The following is a 17,972-nucleotide window of genomic DNA, read 5'->3' as shown; positions in this document are numbered from 1 at the left end:
CTTCAATGATACCAGAGATTCAACGCATTTACTTTTGGAAGTAAGAGCCTCTGACATTGAAATTGACACAAGTCAAATATTCTTGTGTTATTCCAGACTAAACAGATGGTTGGATCTGAACTTCATCCCCCACCCACTCAATACCAAAATATGTGCTCATGGAGTATTTTTGCTTTGCAGTATTGGGAGCAAGGGTGGGGCGGAACAACATATTTTGCATATCACGTGATGCCGTATTAACAAATCACCAATTACCTACCCTTTATTCTTCAGGAGTTGCTAACAGGCTTGCAAGAAGCGTTTGAGTAAGGCTCTATGGAGATGTGTGAGCGGAATCCTTTAAATCCTGGCTATGTTGGTTCTCTGCTGAATTTTACTCCTCCTGAGTCGCTGTATTTCTCCAACTTGCGCGGTAATGGAGCCCACATACCCGGGCTGCAGATCCCTTACAATAGGAGAGAGGTGTGCACGCTCCCGTGGATTTCCTCAAGTTCGTGCACGTCTGGACCAGCAGCACCGCCACCGAGCCGCGCCTTTGGAGGCTACTGTCCTCCGTTTCTGTCCAACTCGTTGTCTTTAAATACGAACTCGTCCAGCGGCCACATCAAGGCGCATCTGGAGGAGACGGTTCGGGGCTTTCAGGTCACAAACCACAAGACAGAGGAGTCTGGGAGGCGAGAGGAGGCTTATGTGGGGGATCATGTTGGCAGTGACCGCGGGTTCTCAGAGCTGGACCGCCGGTCTCACGGTTCTGCGGCCCAGCTCGATCCGGATTCAGCAGGTCCACTTAATGTGAACAGCACCAAACAGGAGCAGGATCCCATTCAACCATCATCCAGTCACACATGCTCCAGGACGTCTTTTGCAGAAGGTAAAGTAGCCTGTTGTATAACTATTTTATACAATTGTATCTCAATATAGAATATACAAGCAGTGGTTATTGTGCCTTATGTCATGTTAATTACGCTTCTACCACTTGTTACGTCAAAAGATAGTTTCATTTTCCATCAAAACATATTATTATATTAGTTTCTGAAATGAGCGAAAATTACTATGACTACTTTATGGCCTGTGTATCTTCTGTGGCATGATTATTATTTTATTATTCCAATAATATACATAGCTGGGGTTGATGGTGATATTATCCATATTTGCATTATGTAGGCAAGCCCACTAATGTTATGTTGTTAACCCGTTTTTTGTTGTTGTAGTCTTGTGCAACACTGCAGGCAGTGCCACTGGGAGCTGTCAATCCAGCCAGTCTGTATCGCTGTTCCTGACGTTGGTGTTAATTTAAAGTATAAAACTTGTTTCTACCTCTGCTCCATCAGGTGCCCCATGGTGCTCGTCACAAGTGAAAATCAGAAAGAAGAGAAAGCCATACACCAAGCTGCAGCTGGCTGAACTTGAGAATGAATTTATGATGAATGAATTCATCAACAGGCAGAAACGGAAGGACTTGTCAGAAAGACTGGACCTCAGCGACCAACAGGTGAAAATATGGTTTCAGAACAGGAGGATGAAGAAGAAGAGATTGATAATGCGCGAACATTCTTTCTCCGCATACTGACGACCTTTGGACTTGATCATGACCAGCAGCGCACCGAATATGTTGTACTATAATGCAGCAAAACAAAAGCACACACACACTTCGGTTTGTGGCATGGACTTGTATTTATAGATGTATAAAAAAATGATTATATTCCTGCCACATACGAGGCTGTAGTTTTATCCAATAAAAATGCAACAATATGAATAGAACTGAAAATACATTGCAGATTCAAATATTATCCGTTTGACTTAAGTGTGCATTTTAGATACTGAGATTCTCCAAATGCGCACAGGCCCTGTTGGCCTGCAGCCGCAGATGATAAAACAGCTTAACACCCTATTGTTTGTAACTTAAAAGTAAAAACTGTTTAAACAGGAATATGTTTGTATATTTGTGTGTGTATTTTGTTTTATGGCTTGCATGGTGTAGGCCCAATGTGGAAGCAGACAGTCAAGTTCATGTTTACGGACGGAATGAACATTAATCATATGGTATTGCGAAATATATTAATTTTGCATGTCTATTTCCTTATTGCTGTTATTGAATGACATGCCTGTTTTTTTCCTCAATTTGTTGTAAATCTAATTAAATAATCAAACTAACATTATTTCTGCTCTTTTGGGCCACGTCCACACCCAAAATCTGTGGAGGACAAGAATTGTTCCGCATTTGGTTCCAGTATGTGTTTACTTCAAAAGCCTGAAAAAGAAATGTTTGTGGATACGATTATTTTTATGCTTTTGATTTTTAACTATATAACTGTTAAAGTGATTTCTGTTCTCGTCACACCTGTTTTTGTATCACTAAGGGATATTATACTGGACAATAGATCTAAATCAGTATTATTATTTTTTGAATACCTAAGCAATTAAATAATATTTCTTTAAATATTATCTATAATTTCGGATTGAACATATTGAAAACTATCTCTGAAATAATGTTTTTGAAGGAATACGCATTGCACCAGCCATCTTTTACGCACGGATACGTGATCTGCAGATGAACACATTTGTAAATAAAGATCATTTTGAAACTACCTAAAGACAAGTGTGTGTGCATCATGTGAATAATTCTACTTTTGAGGTGTTATTTTTAATTGCGAGTGTATGGGCTTCATGTTTATATTCTGAATTCATGCCCTGCACTACTCCTACCCAATTTGAAAGGTTTTAAAGAGGGCTCGATAGGATTTACTTTGGAAACCTCAGTGTTTTTTCGCTACCTGCAGTGATGGAGGGATCAGCCTATGCGTGTTTTGTACTTAAAATAGACTGAATTCTCCTCACTTTATGAATCGACCATGCATGCGAGCAAAGTATTTGTTAATATACTCATACATATCTTTCCAGAAAGCAATACCCCACTTACTTTAAATTAAACGTTCCACTGCATTTAGTAGTAAATGTGTCTACATAAAGTAGCTTCAAAGGTTGTATAATATTTAATAAAATGTTTCACAGCCAGCAGAACAAAGCCACCCACTGCTTTAAAAAATATATATGTTCTGTCTTCTTTGGTTTTAATTGTAAATCAAATTGCAAATTGCATTTATGTTGTATCTTATGTTGCAGTTGTCTTCATTATTAGTCACATCTTCTTTTGTGAGCATATGTTTAGCTTTCTTAGCCACGTAGCATAGCCTATACACGCACGCAACACACACGCAACACACACACACACACACACACACACACACACACACACACACACACACACACACACACACACACACACACACACACACACACACACACACACACACACACACACACACACACACACACACACACACACAGGCCAAACCTCCACATGTCAAGGAGTTAACATTGCTTGGACCAAATGGAAACTTTGTCTGGTATGTTTCAGAAGTAATTCAATATGCATCCTTTACTTTGTTCAAAATGCAATTCTAACCCCAAAACAGGCTCTTTTTGTGCGTATTACAAGATATTCTGTAGGCGTTTGTGTGTGTCTTTGCACAGTGGTAGCCTGTGTGTGTGTGTGTGTGTGTGTGTGTGTGTGTGTGTGTGTGTGTGTGTGTGTGTGTGTGTGTGTGTGTGTGTGTGTGTGTGTGTGTGTGTGTGTCTGGGTCATTGTTTATATGTACCAATACTCTTCTTGTTTTTTCTAATACTTTGAGAATTGACGGTTCTGAAGCCACCAGGTCACCAGTGGTCAGGCTGTTTATTAAAGGAAAGGCTTAACTGACCCTATCAAAGCACTGCTAACCACCATTACCAAGGCCTCTGTACGTGAAACGTGACATGAGAGTGAATCTATTAATGGGCCCTCCCATTACATCATTGTCACGTCATCATCACCGCATCACTGCAACACGAACACACCACTGCAGTCATAATAAAGGTTCACGAGAGGCAGTCACATTTAATTTGCTAAAGAAACGCGAAGAGATGGTTATTCAATCAACAACTGTCTGTCTCTTTACCACCACTTGTATTTTATTTTTGCGGAATTATTGTGACCAACTGTCATTTATATTTGTGCAATCTTAATATTATTTAACTATGATAATTCGCACTGAATCTACACTCTTATATTCGTATGGTTCGGTTTTGTTGTCCCAACTCGAGGTTTGTGTATTTTTCTCAGTTTAAAATCGTTCCCACAAGTGCTTCACTGACTATTAGTGTTTATTGCTCAGTCTATTTTGAAAGGCTGTACTGAGTTTTCTATGCATTCAGAATGCAGCGTTTCTCTTCAGTATTTGTGTTATTGCTTTACTGCCAAACGCAGACTGCATCATATAGCTGCTTAAGATATGGGGGAGCCCAAACAAAGTTATGGTCAAGTTAGTGGCCTAAGTTATTTAGCTGTTTAGGCTGTGCCTTTTTCCACAATATTGGCACAACACCTATTTGTGAGTAGGTAGGCTACACATGTCTTGTTTTGTGCTTTAATTCAGTGTTTACTGCAGTAACTTTATACTAGGTTTTCTTTTTAATCGTTTTTAATACTAGTTTGATTTCTTTGGTCTTTTTTTTTTTACACTGTATCTTCTTTAACTGGGTTTATGTATGCATAATTTACACCAAGGCTACTTCCTCGTATGTGAACTTGGCAATAAACCTGTTTCTGATTCTGAAATAATTTCAAGTAAATAACGACATTAAGAAGTAGCTTCTCATTTATATTAGGTAAATGTGTAGTAGCCTTTTAAGGGTAAAACAGAGACATGGCTTGGTTATTCAGTCATGTGATTAGTTGGCCTTTTTTCTTTAAAAAATTGTTTTGCTTGTTTGAATAAAAACGACTTCACTTTTAGTTTGATACGTGAATGCAGTTCTTCTGCCAGGACTGTTTTATAAGGTTTAGCGTTTCGAATGTGTTTGAAAAAAATATATGTATATAAAGGTTTTGGTGCTTCATAACATAAAATAAGGTGCATAGATTATTAGTTAGTTGTTGTTGCTGTTACGCACAAACGGGCCAAGCAGTTCGACCATTAAAGTTGCAGTGATGTTTGCTCTCTTAAAACTCTTACTTGTAACATCTGTCATTTAAAATGTTAATTTTTGAAGAGAATCTGTGAATAATCTGTTTTGCTAACCACATTTATGATTGCTCGTTATGCTCAGAACCTAAAACATTTCCCAATATTTTAGAACAACAGTGCACAAATGATCGAGGAGATAACGATACAAATAATTATTGTAATAATGACAAATACTCATTTAAAAAAGTCTTTAGCACAAAAGGAGATAACAAATAAATTAAAAAAAACACAAGCTAAAAGAAACAGTCACATAAGTGATAATCAACAGGTCGCATTCACTTTGGGGGTTAAAAAAGTGAACGCCTAAATAATAAGTTAACACTTTAATAAAAAAATGTAAACACTCCAATGCTGAGTATTGCTTCGATGAGATTTGTTTTAGTTATGTTTAAACTGTGCGTCGGATTATTTCAGAAATGTCACATTTTCCCTCTATTTTAAGATTTGAATGTTAACTTCATTTTGCGTGTTGTAAACTGCCTGAGGGGTTTTCACGTGAAGTGCGATAAAGGTTGGAAAGGCGACCACAGAGCGGATTTTACCCCCAATAACAATAAACCCAGCCGCCTTTAAGCTACTTTCACATTGCGTGTGACCTTCAGGCTTTAAGCATTGAAGAATCTGCTTGTCCTCTGAATACAATGCTCCCATTCAGATTTTAGCTGGAGTTCCACATATAGGTCGACAAATTATATTATTTTGTTGTGCTCAATGTCAAGCATCAGGCCTGCAAACACTGGACAAGGATTTATTTAAACGTTTTTTCTGTTTTACGAGTGATACAATACAGTATGAAAAATAAAGATCATACTCACAGAGGATACCCTGACTATTGCTGCAGCCTGGTAGATATGTGTATCCTTTCACCAGTGTTTTAACTCCGTTTTCTCTGCCGAGAAGAGGGCCCTAAACTCTGCTGGCATGGCTGCCTTCGTGTAATAAAAGGATCTGGGTGCAGAGACTTGTCTCTGAATACTCTGTGGACATCACCTAGACCACAGACGGTCAAAGGCAGTTGTTGTGGACTTGGCCATGCTTAATGTGCTTAGTGATTCACGCACGGTTGACTTATAGCCTATGTTTTTGTGGCATCCACATTCAACATCCCTGCATTTTGTAAAAGCATCGCGATGTTTGATTTGCCTTTTTTTTACCCGCGTTAATCTGCATTTATTATTGACGTGAAACAAATTAACAAGCAAGCAAGAAATGTTTTTACATTTATATTTACACATACATAGTTCAGAGTTTAGGCACACGGGCTCAACATGCTGTGCAGTAGGCTGTAATTTATACTAGAATTTGTCAGTACTACAACACGTTGCAATAATCATTTTGTGGTCTTGTTATTTCTTTTGTGGCGCCTGACCCTTTTCGCACCCTGCTGCAGGCCCAGAGATGTGTATATAAACGTATTTGTGTGCATGTTGTGTATTTAAATGTATTCTAACCGTCATATTGGTACACAGTGATTATACTCGATGAACCCTACAATGTATTTGCATAAAACAGACTTAATGAGTCGCTTGTGAATCACACTTGATTTTGCAACGAAGGGCATGCACGGTTGGCATAGTACTATTTTCCTCAAGCTTTGCTTTAAATAGGGGGGGGGGGTCAATTTCATTGTTTCCAACCTAACTGTTGCAACAAACAGCGGTGCCTATTCCAAATTGCTCAAATCTATTGCCGATAGAACGCATGCGACTGTCATTAAAGAATGACGACGATGCTGTAAAGCTTTCAATTAAGTATTCCAGTGGTGGTTCACACATTTCTTTTTCCGTGAGCTATAGGGCAAGAAGGCTGGAGAGGAGTTTCCTCTGCAGCCAGGGAGCCAATGGAGGCTCTCGCATGCGCTCACATGAGTTTCTCCGGACAGTTTTTAATGACTGATATTGATGTATGGTAATTTCTTGGCCGGATCACATGACACAATTACCTCAAGAATCGATCAAGATGTATTGCAGGTCTGCCTGCGTTTCCGATTTCTTCTCCCTGGCGGGGTCTAACCAGGCGCCTGTGGTGCTGTAGATGAACAAAGTTTAACACAGTCAAGCTGCCAATTCCTCTCCTCTGTTGCAAAGAGGAAAGGGGGGAAGAAGAGATATGACGGAATACGATGATCGCAGCTGTGCGTCAAATATGTATTTACCGAGCTGTACTTATTACGTTTCGTCGCCCGATTTTACATCAGTCTCCTCCTTTTTACCGCAGACTACTTCGTGTCAGATAAATTTCCCTTATTCTTCCAACATAGCCCAAATCCAACCTGTCCGAGAAGTCGCTTTCAGGGATTATGGACTGGACCATCCTAGCAAATGGCACTACAGGGGCAATTACGCGTCTTACTACTCGACAGACGAGATAATGCACCGGGACTTGATCCAGTCCTCGGGCAGCAGGGCGGATGTGATTTTCAAAAACGACTCCTTGTACGGCCACCACGGGGGCACCAGCTCGCCGTGTAATTTCTTCAACGGTGTCGGCCGTAACGGGGTTCTCCCCCAGGTCTTCGACCAGTTTTTGGAAACTCCTAAAACAGACAAGCCCAACGCGGAGCTGCCTGGACAAAAGACAGACTCTGCTGCTGCTGAAGATGCTGCGAATAACAATCAGGATCTAACCAAACTGGAGCAGGACAAAGCTGAGCAAAGCGCTGACGACGACTCATCCTCCAACTGCGGCGACAAGAACAACCAACAGAGTAAGTGTTTTTCTCTTTGTCTGGGACATAAGGTGTACAAGTTAGACAATAGAGCGTCTGGACTGCACTGTGTCCTCCTCCGTGACCGTGCATAGTTATGTGACTCTTTATAAGCATGCAAAAGGTTTTATATCCCTATAAGATTTAGTTTACGGTTGTAAAGGTATTTACAATGGGAAACCGTTAAGTTAACCATACTTTAAAGATTGCCCTGTGTCTTATAACTGGACTGTGTTGCTGGATGTGATTTGTATTGATAGGGAATCCAATAAAATCGTTGTATTAAAGTTTATTTCATCGTGTTATAGGCAATGTCGTGCTGGTATAACACTTTCAGTGAACGCCATGCATAAACATCAGTGCGGTAAAAGTTATATTATAATGCAAAATCCGTTGTTTGTCTCATTGTGTGCGTGTGTTGCAGAGAGGGCCTTTGAGCAAACATATGCAATTAAATAAATAAATGTATCCGTCAACCTGTTATATGCATTAAGCTATAGTCTGAATTTTAGTATATGATATTAAAAATGTTCTATACGTTTTATTTTTTCTTCTGCAGGTTCATCAACCAAGTCCAGAAAGAAGAGGTGTCCTTACACCAAATACCAGCTCCGAGAACTTGAACGAGAGTTTTTCTTCAACGTGTACATTAACAAAGAGAAGCGGCTCCAGCTGTCCAGGATGTTAAACCTGTCCGATCGCCAGGTGAAGATTTGGTTTCAGAACAGAAGAATGAAAGAGAAAAAGCTCAATCGCGATCGCCTACAGTATTTTACTGGGAATCCCTTATTCTGATACCTGACACACACACACACACACACACACACACACACACACACACACACACACACACACACACACACACACACACATGGCAGGAGCTATACACACACGTCTTAAAGACTGGTCCTCCCTGCATATTTCAACCCTCATCCTCCTGTTTAAAAAGTGTATCCTACATAAATCTTGCATTTGGAAAATCGTCAAGATGCCATTTTATTTTGCAAACAATTTCAGCATTTATTTATTTGTGTTCATATATTTTCGTGTCAAATATTCCACAAAAGCGCAAGGTGTGCTTTGAAATTATTTATATCAAATATAGGCTAATTTGTATAATGTTCATTTAAAAGACGCATGCAATGCACGTTGTGGTGTGAAATAAATTAGACGGGACACATCTTATACCATAGTCACGCAACTTGCCACATGAACTTAACCAACAAAAATATCACAAAAGGGGATTTTTTTTCAAAGATTCATCAATGGGTACATTTGGTGCTTGTAGGGTAGTCCCGTTATTTCCTCTGCTTTCAACACTGGATTGTTTACTAAACCTTGAACCGTCTAGACAGTATAATAAACGCAGCTGTAAATGTCTAAATAGGGGGCTATTGTACTTTGGAGTCCCAACCCCCAGACCACAAGAGATCTGATGCTCTTTCCTTTCTCTAAGTAATTTCACTCCAGGCTACAAATCTTTGGAGAATTCAAGTGTTTTTTGCGCATCCAGTCCACATTTAGCTCCTGTTTACTCTTTTTGGCACTTGTAATGCTAGTTGTTAGCTGGGATACAATGGAGGATATTCTAAGAAGGACCGCCGTAAGAAAGGATAAGTAATTATTTTTTAACTTCATACACTATTTAGTTTCATCAATAGGCGAAATGTTGCTCTGACGTCAACAAATAAGCTGGAAAAGGAGGACTATTCCACATTTTTGGCGAAAATAGTGCTTTTCCAATCTTGAATTAATGCAGGCGAAACGTTTCCATCTTTGTTAAGATACAGTTTGCAGGGACCCAGGCTGAGTAAATTGCTTTACCTCAGTAGTTTATAACTGTTATTTTTGTAGTCAGGGGGACAACAATAAATAAACGCATTCATCCCTCACAAACAGTCGCTTTATTGATCATTCATGTGATTATTTTCACTTAAGCTCTATGCAGCAACAATTACACCCCTTGTTTCACTGTTCTTTATGAAAAAAAAAAGTTTGAATGTCTATTTTATTTTTGCGCATCACATCTACCTTTTATTTCCCAAAAAGCTATTAAAAACTGAGAGTTCATTAAGCGTTTAATTGGGTTGTCTTTATGTCCAACAGTGAAATTACGTTACCAACTGTGTAGGGTGTTTCATTTCGCTGCTCGGTGTAACCACATGAGGGCAGGCTTGCAGTTTAAACTGCAGATTGAAATGCAGATTTCAGACAAATGTCAAATCTTGCATAAACAGTCATCCAGCGGGTGACTAATCCGTTAAACACAGGTTCTGCTTACATTTGTATTTGAATAACAACTGCATCAAGTGGTTTGTATTTGTATTGTCTTCAACAGACTGTATATATACAAAAATGTAAAAGTCCAAAATCACCTAAATGTTTTCTTTTTAGATCAAACCATTAAACCCAACAAACTAGTTTTTCTAAAAAACTAAAAACACAGGTAATTTTAATACAAATGATGTATTTCAATAAAGTTTAGCTTCAGCAGCTCCCTTGTCTTCCAGGCGGCAACACATTTTCAAGTCACGTTAAGTGTTTTAAAAGACTAACAAAATCAATATATTACTAATCAGTGTTTGTCATCAGAACCTTAAAAATACAGATTTCGACATTTAGCTGAAGGCCGAAAAACCTTATGGGCCCCTGAAATATATCCGGATTGTAGGGAATTATTGACGTGCTTTGAATTTATTTAAAAGTTGCAGCTGTGTCATTATATGATCGTTTATATGCCTCTAGCTTTTTGCATTTCAAATGTTAAGAGAAACAGTTTATCAAAAAACAGACAGAAGTTTTGCCTGAATCTGCAACAATATCGCTTTCCCTTTTTTTAGCACCCCAAGGCCCATATTTGTTAATGGCTATGCCCTTGTGTTTTGTGTTTGTAAAATAAGAAAATCTCCTTGTATTTGCTTTAAAAACAGTATTATTATTATTATTATTATTATTATTATTAGCCTACTATATGACACAACGTCAAATTAGTTTTTCCAGTTTTACGGTACTTGTGTACATTGTGTGTATTAATTGTTGATTATACCTGAAGAATATACTCCCCTATTGAAGTTTATTTTTATTTCAATGCGTTTCATGATATGCAAAATAGCTCAATATTATCTTTGATCAATTTTCATTTTTAGAACAGAAATGGTGTCTGTGTTGTCAGATGTCTCAGTGAAATGTTATTTCTTCTTCATGTAAAATAACCAACGTGGTATTACAAAAAAATGTATTTTTTACACATACTCTGTGATTAAATTTGGGTTAATGAGCCTTTTTTGTTTGTCAATCCTGTGATTTCGAGATGAGATGCATATATGCTATTTTAAAACAAGAGCCTTGAAGACGGATATAAATAGCCTTTCAAAAAAAGTTGTAGGATTAGAAACTTGTTGCATAAATACCAAATATATAATTATTTCATGCTGTATTTACTATGTTTTATACAGACCTGTAGGATCGTTGCAATAATTGTGCCTTGACTTCGGTTGATATTTTCGAGTACCAAGTGTTTTTATTTTTTCCTTTAGTTTACCAGGCACTATGTTTGTCTTGCACACATTTGCCTTCCTTTAAGACACAAACAATGGACCCCTGAGCAAAATAATCCCCAGACTGTGCACCACCAGGTTTTATTCTCAACATCGGAAATACTTGTAAAAAAAATGCAAACACAGACATTTTGCTAAATATCTGTGTAAACAACAAAGGACAGTTTTCTATTCGTTTTAAGGGAAATTTAGGAAAGGTTCCGCATTGCAAAGATATGATGATGCAAAAAGAGCTATTTTAGTTAATTAATTCTAATAAGGGAATGGCATATCCATTGTACCTTAATTTCTTCTGATTTGCTGCAAGAAATGCAATGGTCTTTGTCATTAAATCGAATAGTTATGTGCTGTTAATCAGATAAATAAATCAGGAGAGTGAATGTGTGAACAACCCCAAACCCTGAAAGAATGAAGGAATGACAAAGCAAACAGTGTTATTATCAAATTCCAATCTTTATTTTTGTATCGATTATTAGTATAATTCAGACAGTAAAACATGTGTTTTTCCTACACGGTTAATGTGGACTGTGTTGTTGGTGTGTATGGTTTATATGAATAAAGAAGGCATTCAATTAGAAATGGTTATATTATTTAAAAAAAAAACTCTTCTATGCGGCATAGGCTATAGGCAGCATTTTACACGTACACATGCATTCATTTCCCTCTGACTCTACCACAAAGAAGCATATATATCCTTTTCAAGTATTTATCTCATTGAAAACATTTCATAGATAGACTGCACACGTAACATTTACATGAAAGTGGACTATTTTCTGATCGCAAATTGCATTTTTAAAAGATGTGATTGTTTCAGTTTTGATTGAACAGCCAGTTAAGTCTGCAAACCAATTTCAAGTCCGTGTAGTAGGGGTCGCTGTTGACCACGTCTGATCTGCAGCAGAGCGTGTGTGCAGGGAGAGGAGGCTGCGTCTCAAGGCCATTTTCAAATCTCATTGGTGGGCTTGTCATGTGGTCGGGAGGCATCCTGACTTACACGGAGATTGTTTTTCCTAGATATGTCATCTTACAAAGGACATCTCTCTCCTCTTAAGAACTTAACCCCCCAAAATGTCCTTTCCCAGTAGCTCTCCTGCGGCAAACACCTTTCTAGTGGACTCTTTATTAGGTGCTTGCAGGTCGGACAGCTTTTACTCCAGCAGCAACATGTACATGCCGTCTGGCTCAGAAATGGGAACTTACGGAATGCAAACCTGTGGACTCCTGCCGTCTTTCGGCAAAAGAGGGGAAGTCAACCACCAAAATATGGGCATGAATGTCCACTCGTACATACCTCAAATAGATAACTGGACTGATCCGAACAGACCCTGCAGATTAGAGCCGTCCACTCAGATGTCAAACTGCACATTTTCACAGAGCATAAAGGAAGAGAGTAACTGCTGCATGTACTCGGAAAAGAGAGTGCAAAAAGTCAGCTCGACAGAGGTCCCTGCATATTCCAACGTTATTTCCCAGTCTTGTCCTGTCGATGGTCCCGAGATTCCGGTGCCGGGCTATTTCAGACTGAGCCAAACTTATGCGAATGGGAAACATCCGGAAAACTACTGCCATGAGCCGCCGAGTCCAAACCCAACACTGGTGCAGCTCAGCCGGGTCACCCCGAAACCGCAGTCGTCCTCGGCGCCTTCAAATTTTGCAGAGGAGAAAAAGAAATGTGAGGTTGTACCGCAAAACCCCGAGACCTCAAGGACCCCGGTCCCCGCAGACAGCCCGGATCCAAGGTCTAGCTCCGGGGAGAAAAACTGCTCCATGGAAGCCCCAGTGTCCAGCCCTGAGCTGCTAAAAGAAGGGAAAGGTGGGTTGGCTACAGTAAAGCTTTTATCTTGTGGCGCTGCAGTGAAGGCTTCAGCATCATAAAACCAAGTATAAAACACAAACAACCCTAAAGTCGTAATGTTTAATGAGAGTCTTTCTCAGGTTGCAGTAATGGGCAACAGAGAATGGTTTTACCATGCAGCATGCAGACTGTGTGTCAGTCTTTCCTCCTATTGAAATTCTAATGTGCACTTAAAAAAAACGTTTTCCCATTGTGTTGCTTTATGTTCTGCATGTTGCACTGATTTAAAAGCAAAAACAAATAATCTAAGAGTAGTTTAAATGTTTGCATTATTGCAAAATGTCTTTACTCGTGGAAACTATAAAATTGGTGCATTTGCATCTGTGTAATTCTAGATAGATGAGTCTGTGACTTTCGTTAGAAGATAATCATAACACTGTTAGAAAGTATCTTTAAAATTGATGATTGTAACAATGTTATGAAGTGTTAATGCATTTGAAGCATTGATGTAATTAAACAGATGTTCTGCACATGTTTAAAGCTTTATAAAGATGAGGTCAGTGTGGTTTGATCACAATCAAAAGTGATAATTTAATTTCCATTTCAATTGGAAAGAAATTTGATTTGATTTAGTTTTTCTGGGAAAACATGTATATTGTGTGTTATTTCCCAGAGGTAAAATCAAAATTAGCAGGTGAGACTTTGTTCAAAATAAATCACTAACTGGTTTTTAATCTCTACAGATTGCAAGAGTGCCCCTCCAACAAGCAACTGGTTAACTGCAAAAAGTGGAAGAAAGAAAAGATGTCCCTACACAAAGCACCAGACCTTGGAGTTGGAGAAGGAGTTTCTCTTCAACATGTATCTGACCCGAGAGCGCCGCCTAGAGATCAGCAGGGGCGTCAACCTGACCGACAGGCAGGTCAAGATCTGGTTTCAGAACCGCAGGATGAAGCTGAAGAAAATGAACAGAGAAAACCGCATCCGAGAACTGACCTCAAATCTCACCTTTTCGTGAGCCTGCATGTAACTGTGGTTAGCTGTGTTTCATGTTCTCTCATATTCAGTTTGATGCTTTAGTGACATTTTGACATTTAGAGCATTGGACGTTTATCCTCAATTTCAACGAAACTGTGAATATAGGCCCTTAGCCAATTTTAGTACTTTCTGTGGTGTCGTGTAGGCCTATTTGCTTTATTTTATCACAGGGTTACACTTCTAAGTCTTAAATTATTGAAGTAGATTTCTTCTTTGTAGCCAGTAGACCTGGACATTTAATGTATCGCGATGACGAGCTGTTTGTAAAATATTTCCTCCTTTCCAGTCATGAAAGCACATTTTATTGTCTTGTATAGTGCAACATTTGTTTTGCAGTAAATGCAAGCCATTTGCTCAACAGTGAAATGTTTCTATGGCGGAATACAATGTTAATCTGTGAAATTGTTGCATGTTTGTGGCATGTATCTTGCAATAAATTGTCAAATAATCTTGTTTTGTTTTTCTTTGTGCTATACCAAAGTATCTCATCTGACATCATCTTATTGGTGAATGCTATGCCACCGCCGGAATCTGCGGTATTTGCATTGACGCAGACATTAGTTTGCTTAAAACGGTTATGAAGAGGAGGCAAATAAAATAGATTTTCTAAAGGAGCCTTTTGCACTTTGTAGCACGAAAATAAATGGTGTTCCAAAATGTTCCTAATGCGCAGTATACTTCCGTGCGTAAATGCTGTCTATATGTGTACAATTAAACTCTAATTTCACTAAATTATATCTCAATTCTATACATTTTGAGCTTGTAGCGTATTGAAATGCTAGTAGCCCACTAACTAAACATTGTTTAAAACAAGGTTTAGTTAGTGGGCTAGCATTTCAATGCATGTGTTTTGTACAAGATTTAGCAAATTCTTATCAATTATATTTAAACTCCTTAAAGAGAAAGTGTAAGACTGATGTTTGTTAAATCAAACGTATTAAAAATAAATAAAAAAACATATCGAAATGTCTCGGCCTTTGCGTACGAAGAGTGCAGCAACATGGACAAATATAGTCGGAGGCTGTGATATGAAATACAAATTGTGTTTTAATTTCCAGCAGGCCTGTTTGTTGCTAAACTAACAGTCTATATGAAACTATCAGGCGGACTAAGTTATGTTCAAGCACAAATTCACAGGCAAGCCTCAGCATTTCCTTTCCCCCGAGCGACACAGGCCTCCGTAGCCACGTAGCTATTATTATTATTCTCATGGTGAGGAATAACTTTATATGTTCAGATGATCTGAGATGAAATGGTCACTCTGAATTGCAGTCTGCAGATTTGTCCTATGCTTGGCTATTAATGTGCGTATTTTTCTGGACTGAAGGTAAACTTAGAATGTTTCAAAACAAGCGAAAATGTGTATTTTGCTCAAAAAGAACTATATTTATGTTAGAGTTGAATTACACCTTCCACATAGCAACATACAGATGGACTAAGCTTCTCCTAGTCTTTTCTTTTTTTATTGACGGCATGTATAATCACACGCACCTCATAAAACATTTATTGATGCATAAAGACATTATTGCCCTCCTTTGAATGAATACAACTATTTCACAAGTAGCGTTTCCGGCTTAGCTTTTAAAAATTAAAACAAACCTGAAAATAGGTTTTCTAGCCTATTATTAACAAAGGATTCACTGCATTGTGAGCGGAAATGGCGACTGTTATTTTACAGCATGTTATTACATCTATTTTACGAGGACTCCGTAAGTCTATAAAGAATTTTACTAGCATTGAGGGTATCAGGACGATATTAGAAGAGTTTCCTATAACATTAAGACACGGGGTGTTTGACTGTGTGTGGGGGGGGGATGTGTCTTATTCATTTTCTGACCTGCTTGCATTGTTGCAGGGTCCTGCACCACCCGAAAATGAAAAAAATAGAAAAGATAATAATTTGAATTCATTTGAGTGATTTCACTCTCCCTCCAGTCACATATGATGGGGCCTTTTTATTATTTGTGAAATGAAAAGCTAAATTAAACCTGACGAGGAAAAAAAAGAGAGCAAGGGCAGGATTGATTTACTCGCTGTATTGGTAAATATGACCACGTGATCCATGTAACCAATCCCTGTAGATGCAGGCCAGCAAAAAATACTATGATTGTTCATAGAGGGAAGCTTCCCGTAACAGTGCAACCCTTATTATATGAGTAGGAAGAGATCAAAAAATGTCTTCCAGTGGCACTCTCAGTAACTGCTATGTGGACGCTATCATGGGGCAGGAACCGGAGGATGTGTACGGTGCTCGTTTTCTTCAAGCTCCGCACACGGTGACCCCGAGGCCGCCAGGTGCCGGGGACAACGCAGACTTCTCCTCATGCAATTTTGCGCCAAAGTCTGCCGTTTTTTCGTCGTCTTGGTCCTCGGTTCACCCGCAGGGGATTTATCATCCGTACGTACACCATCACCACCACCACCAGTCCCATCTGCCCGCTTCGGACGGTAGATATGTCGGCGTCCGCTCCTGGATGGACCCCATCTCCAACCACGTTTCGTTCAGCGGATTTCACCCCAGCAGTCGGCCGTACGGGACAAAGCCGGAGGTCTTGCCACCGAAAGCTACGGAGAGCAACTCTTTAGAGGCAGAGGCTCGGCCGGTCGGCGGGGATTTCGCGTGTGGAGTATCGGAGTGTCCAGAAAAAGCGACCAAAGAGCAAAGTGGAAGTGAGCTTTCGAGCCACAGCGAGCCCAAAGAAGAGAAACAACAACAACTTGACCAAAGTAAGTAAACCAAAAAGCTAATCCTGATTTACAACCCTAAGAACTGTATGGGCTGGGTGTGTAAAACTGGAGGTTTTACTAACCTATAAAAGTGTCTCGTACTATACCTCGGCTCCGAAAGGGAGAAAACCCGCCCTGCTCGGATTATTGCAGGGTATCCTAAAGTTTGTCATGTCATAGGACGCCCTAAACAGCAACATTGCTTCTTTATTTTAGATTTTTCATGAGCTATAGACGTTAGGGATATATAAGTATAATATATGTTGTTTTCTCTATTATGTTATTTTACCTGCTGGTAAAAACAAGACAACATGTAATGGAAATACTCATCTTTACGCATTATCTATCACATTCAACGATTTCTCATTTTGCTTTTAATTACCTGCAAACACACCAGTGAGCTTATGGGTCCCAGAATCATAATTTAAGGACAATTTAATACACTTTTAAATAAATAAAAACATCCTCATAACATGTGTCGTTATACTTCATTTATATCTGTTTTTCAGGCAACCCTTCAGTAAACTGGATTCACGCACGCTCCACGAGAAAGAAGCGATGCCCGTACACAAAATATCAGACTTTAGAGCTGGAAAAAGAGTTCCTGTTCAACATGTATTTGACAAGAGACCGACGCTTTGAAGTGGCCCGCATTCTGACTTTAACCGAGAGACAAGTGAAGATCTGGTTCCAGAACAGGAGGATGAAAATGAAGAAGATGAACAGAGAGAGGAACGGCAAGGATCTGCTCTAAAATCACAGCCATTTGACACATTTGTACCAAGGAAGCCATCTGAACAATTATATTCATTTTGTTTAGGATCCCCGTTAGCCATTTTCATTTTTAGATCCTCTATGTGTAGTGTAATAGTGCGTGTTCGTGTCCTACCGTGTTGGCCAAATATACAAAACAATCACATGTGCAGAGTTTTGGTGAGATTCAGAGTACCCTTCAAATACTGTTTATTGTGATATTTTCTGTTTTACACACAACCACAAGCAGTTTGTCAGATTTAGGAAACTATGTGTAGCATATTGCTTTTGTTAAGAATTTGGAGTTGTATATAAAACATTTTCACAGC

The 17,972-nt window shown here is 39.0% G+C and overlaps 4 protein-coding genes across 4 annotated transcripts; all 4 read left to right on the top strand.

The window, feature by feature from the left end:
- Nucleotides 1–289: 289 nt before the first annotated feature.
- On the top strand, nucleotides 290–2,550 carry hoxd12a (homeobox D12a). The gene is made up of 2 exons (XM_010794505.1): nucleotides 290–871; nucleotides 1,332–2,550. The coding sequence occupies exons 1-2, from the start codon at nucleotides 316–318 to the stop codon at nucleotides 1,568–1,570; spliced, it is 795 nt and encodes a 264-aa protein (XP_010792807.1). The 5' UTR covers nucleotides 290–315; the 3' UTR covers nucleotides 1,571–2,550.
- A 4,482-nt stretch (nucleotides 2,551–7,032) lies between these two features.
- Nucleotides 7,033–11,071, top strand: hoxd11a (homeobox D11a). Its single transcript, XM_010794504.1, has 2 exons — nucleotides 7,033–7,773; nucleotides 8,333–11,071. Exons 1-2 carry the CDS (start codon nucleotides 7,176–7,178, stop codon nucleotides 8,566–8,568), a joined length of 834 nt encoding a protein of 277 aa, XP_010792806.1. The 5' UTR covers nucleotides 7,033–7,175; the 3' UTR covers nucleotides 8,569–11,071.
- Nucleotides 11,072–12,146: 1,075 nt separating this feature from the next.
- On the top strand, nucleotides 12,147–14,612 carry hoxd10a (homeobox D10a). The gene is made up of 2 exons (XM_010794503.1): nucleotides 12,147–13,143; nucleotides 13,869–14,612. The coding sequence occupies exons 1-2, from the start codon at nucleotides 12,399–12,401 to the stop codon at nucleotides 14,141–14,143; spliced, it is 1,020 nt and encodes a 339-aa protein (XP_010792805.1). The 5' UTR covers nucleotides 12,147–12,398; the 3' UTR covers nucleotides 14,144–14,612.
- A 1,637-nt stretch (nucleotides 14,613–16,249) lies between these two features.
- hoxd9a (homeobox D9a) lies at nucleotides 16,250–17,972 on the top strand. Its single transcript, XM_010794502.1, has 2 exons — nucleotides 16,250–16,890; nucleotides 17,400–17,972. Exons 1-2 carry the CDS (start codon nucleotides 16,338–16,340, stop codon nucleotides 17,642–17,644), a joined length of 798 nt encoding a protein of 265 aa, XP_010792804.1. The 5' UTR covers nucleotides 16,250–16,337; the 3' UTR covers nucleotides 17,645–17,972.

This window comes from Notothenia coriiceps, unplaced genomic scaffold (assembly GCF_000735185.1).
Source record: "Notothenia coriiceps isolate Sejong01 unplaced genomic scaffold, NC01 NC01_scaffold00037246, whole genome shotgun sequence".
NCBI lineage: Eukaryota > Metazoa > Chordata > Actinopteri > Perciformes > Nototheniidae > Notothenia > Notothenia coriiceps.
Note: the sequence above shows the minus strand (reverse complement) of the source record. Positions and strands in the feature narration are given on the sequence as shown.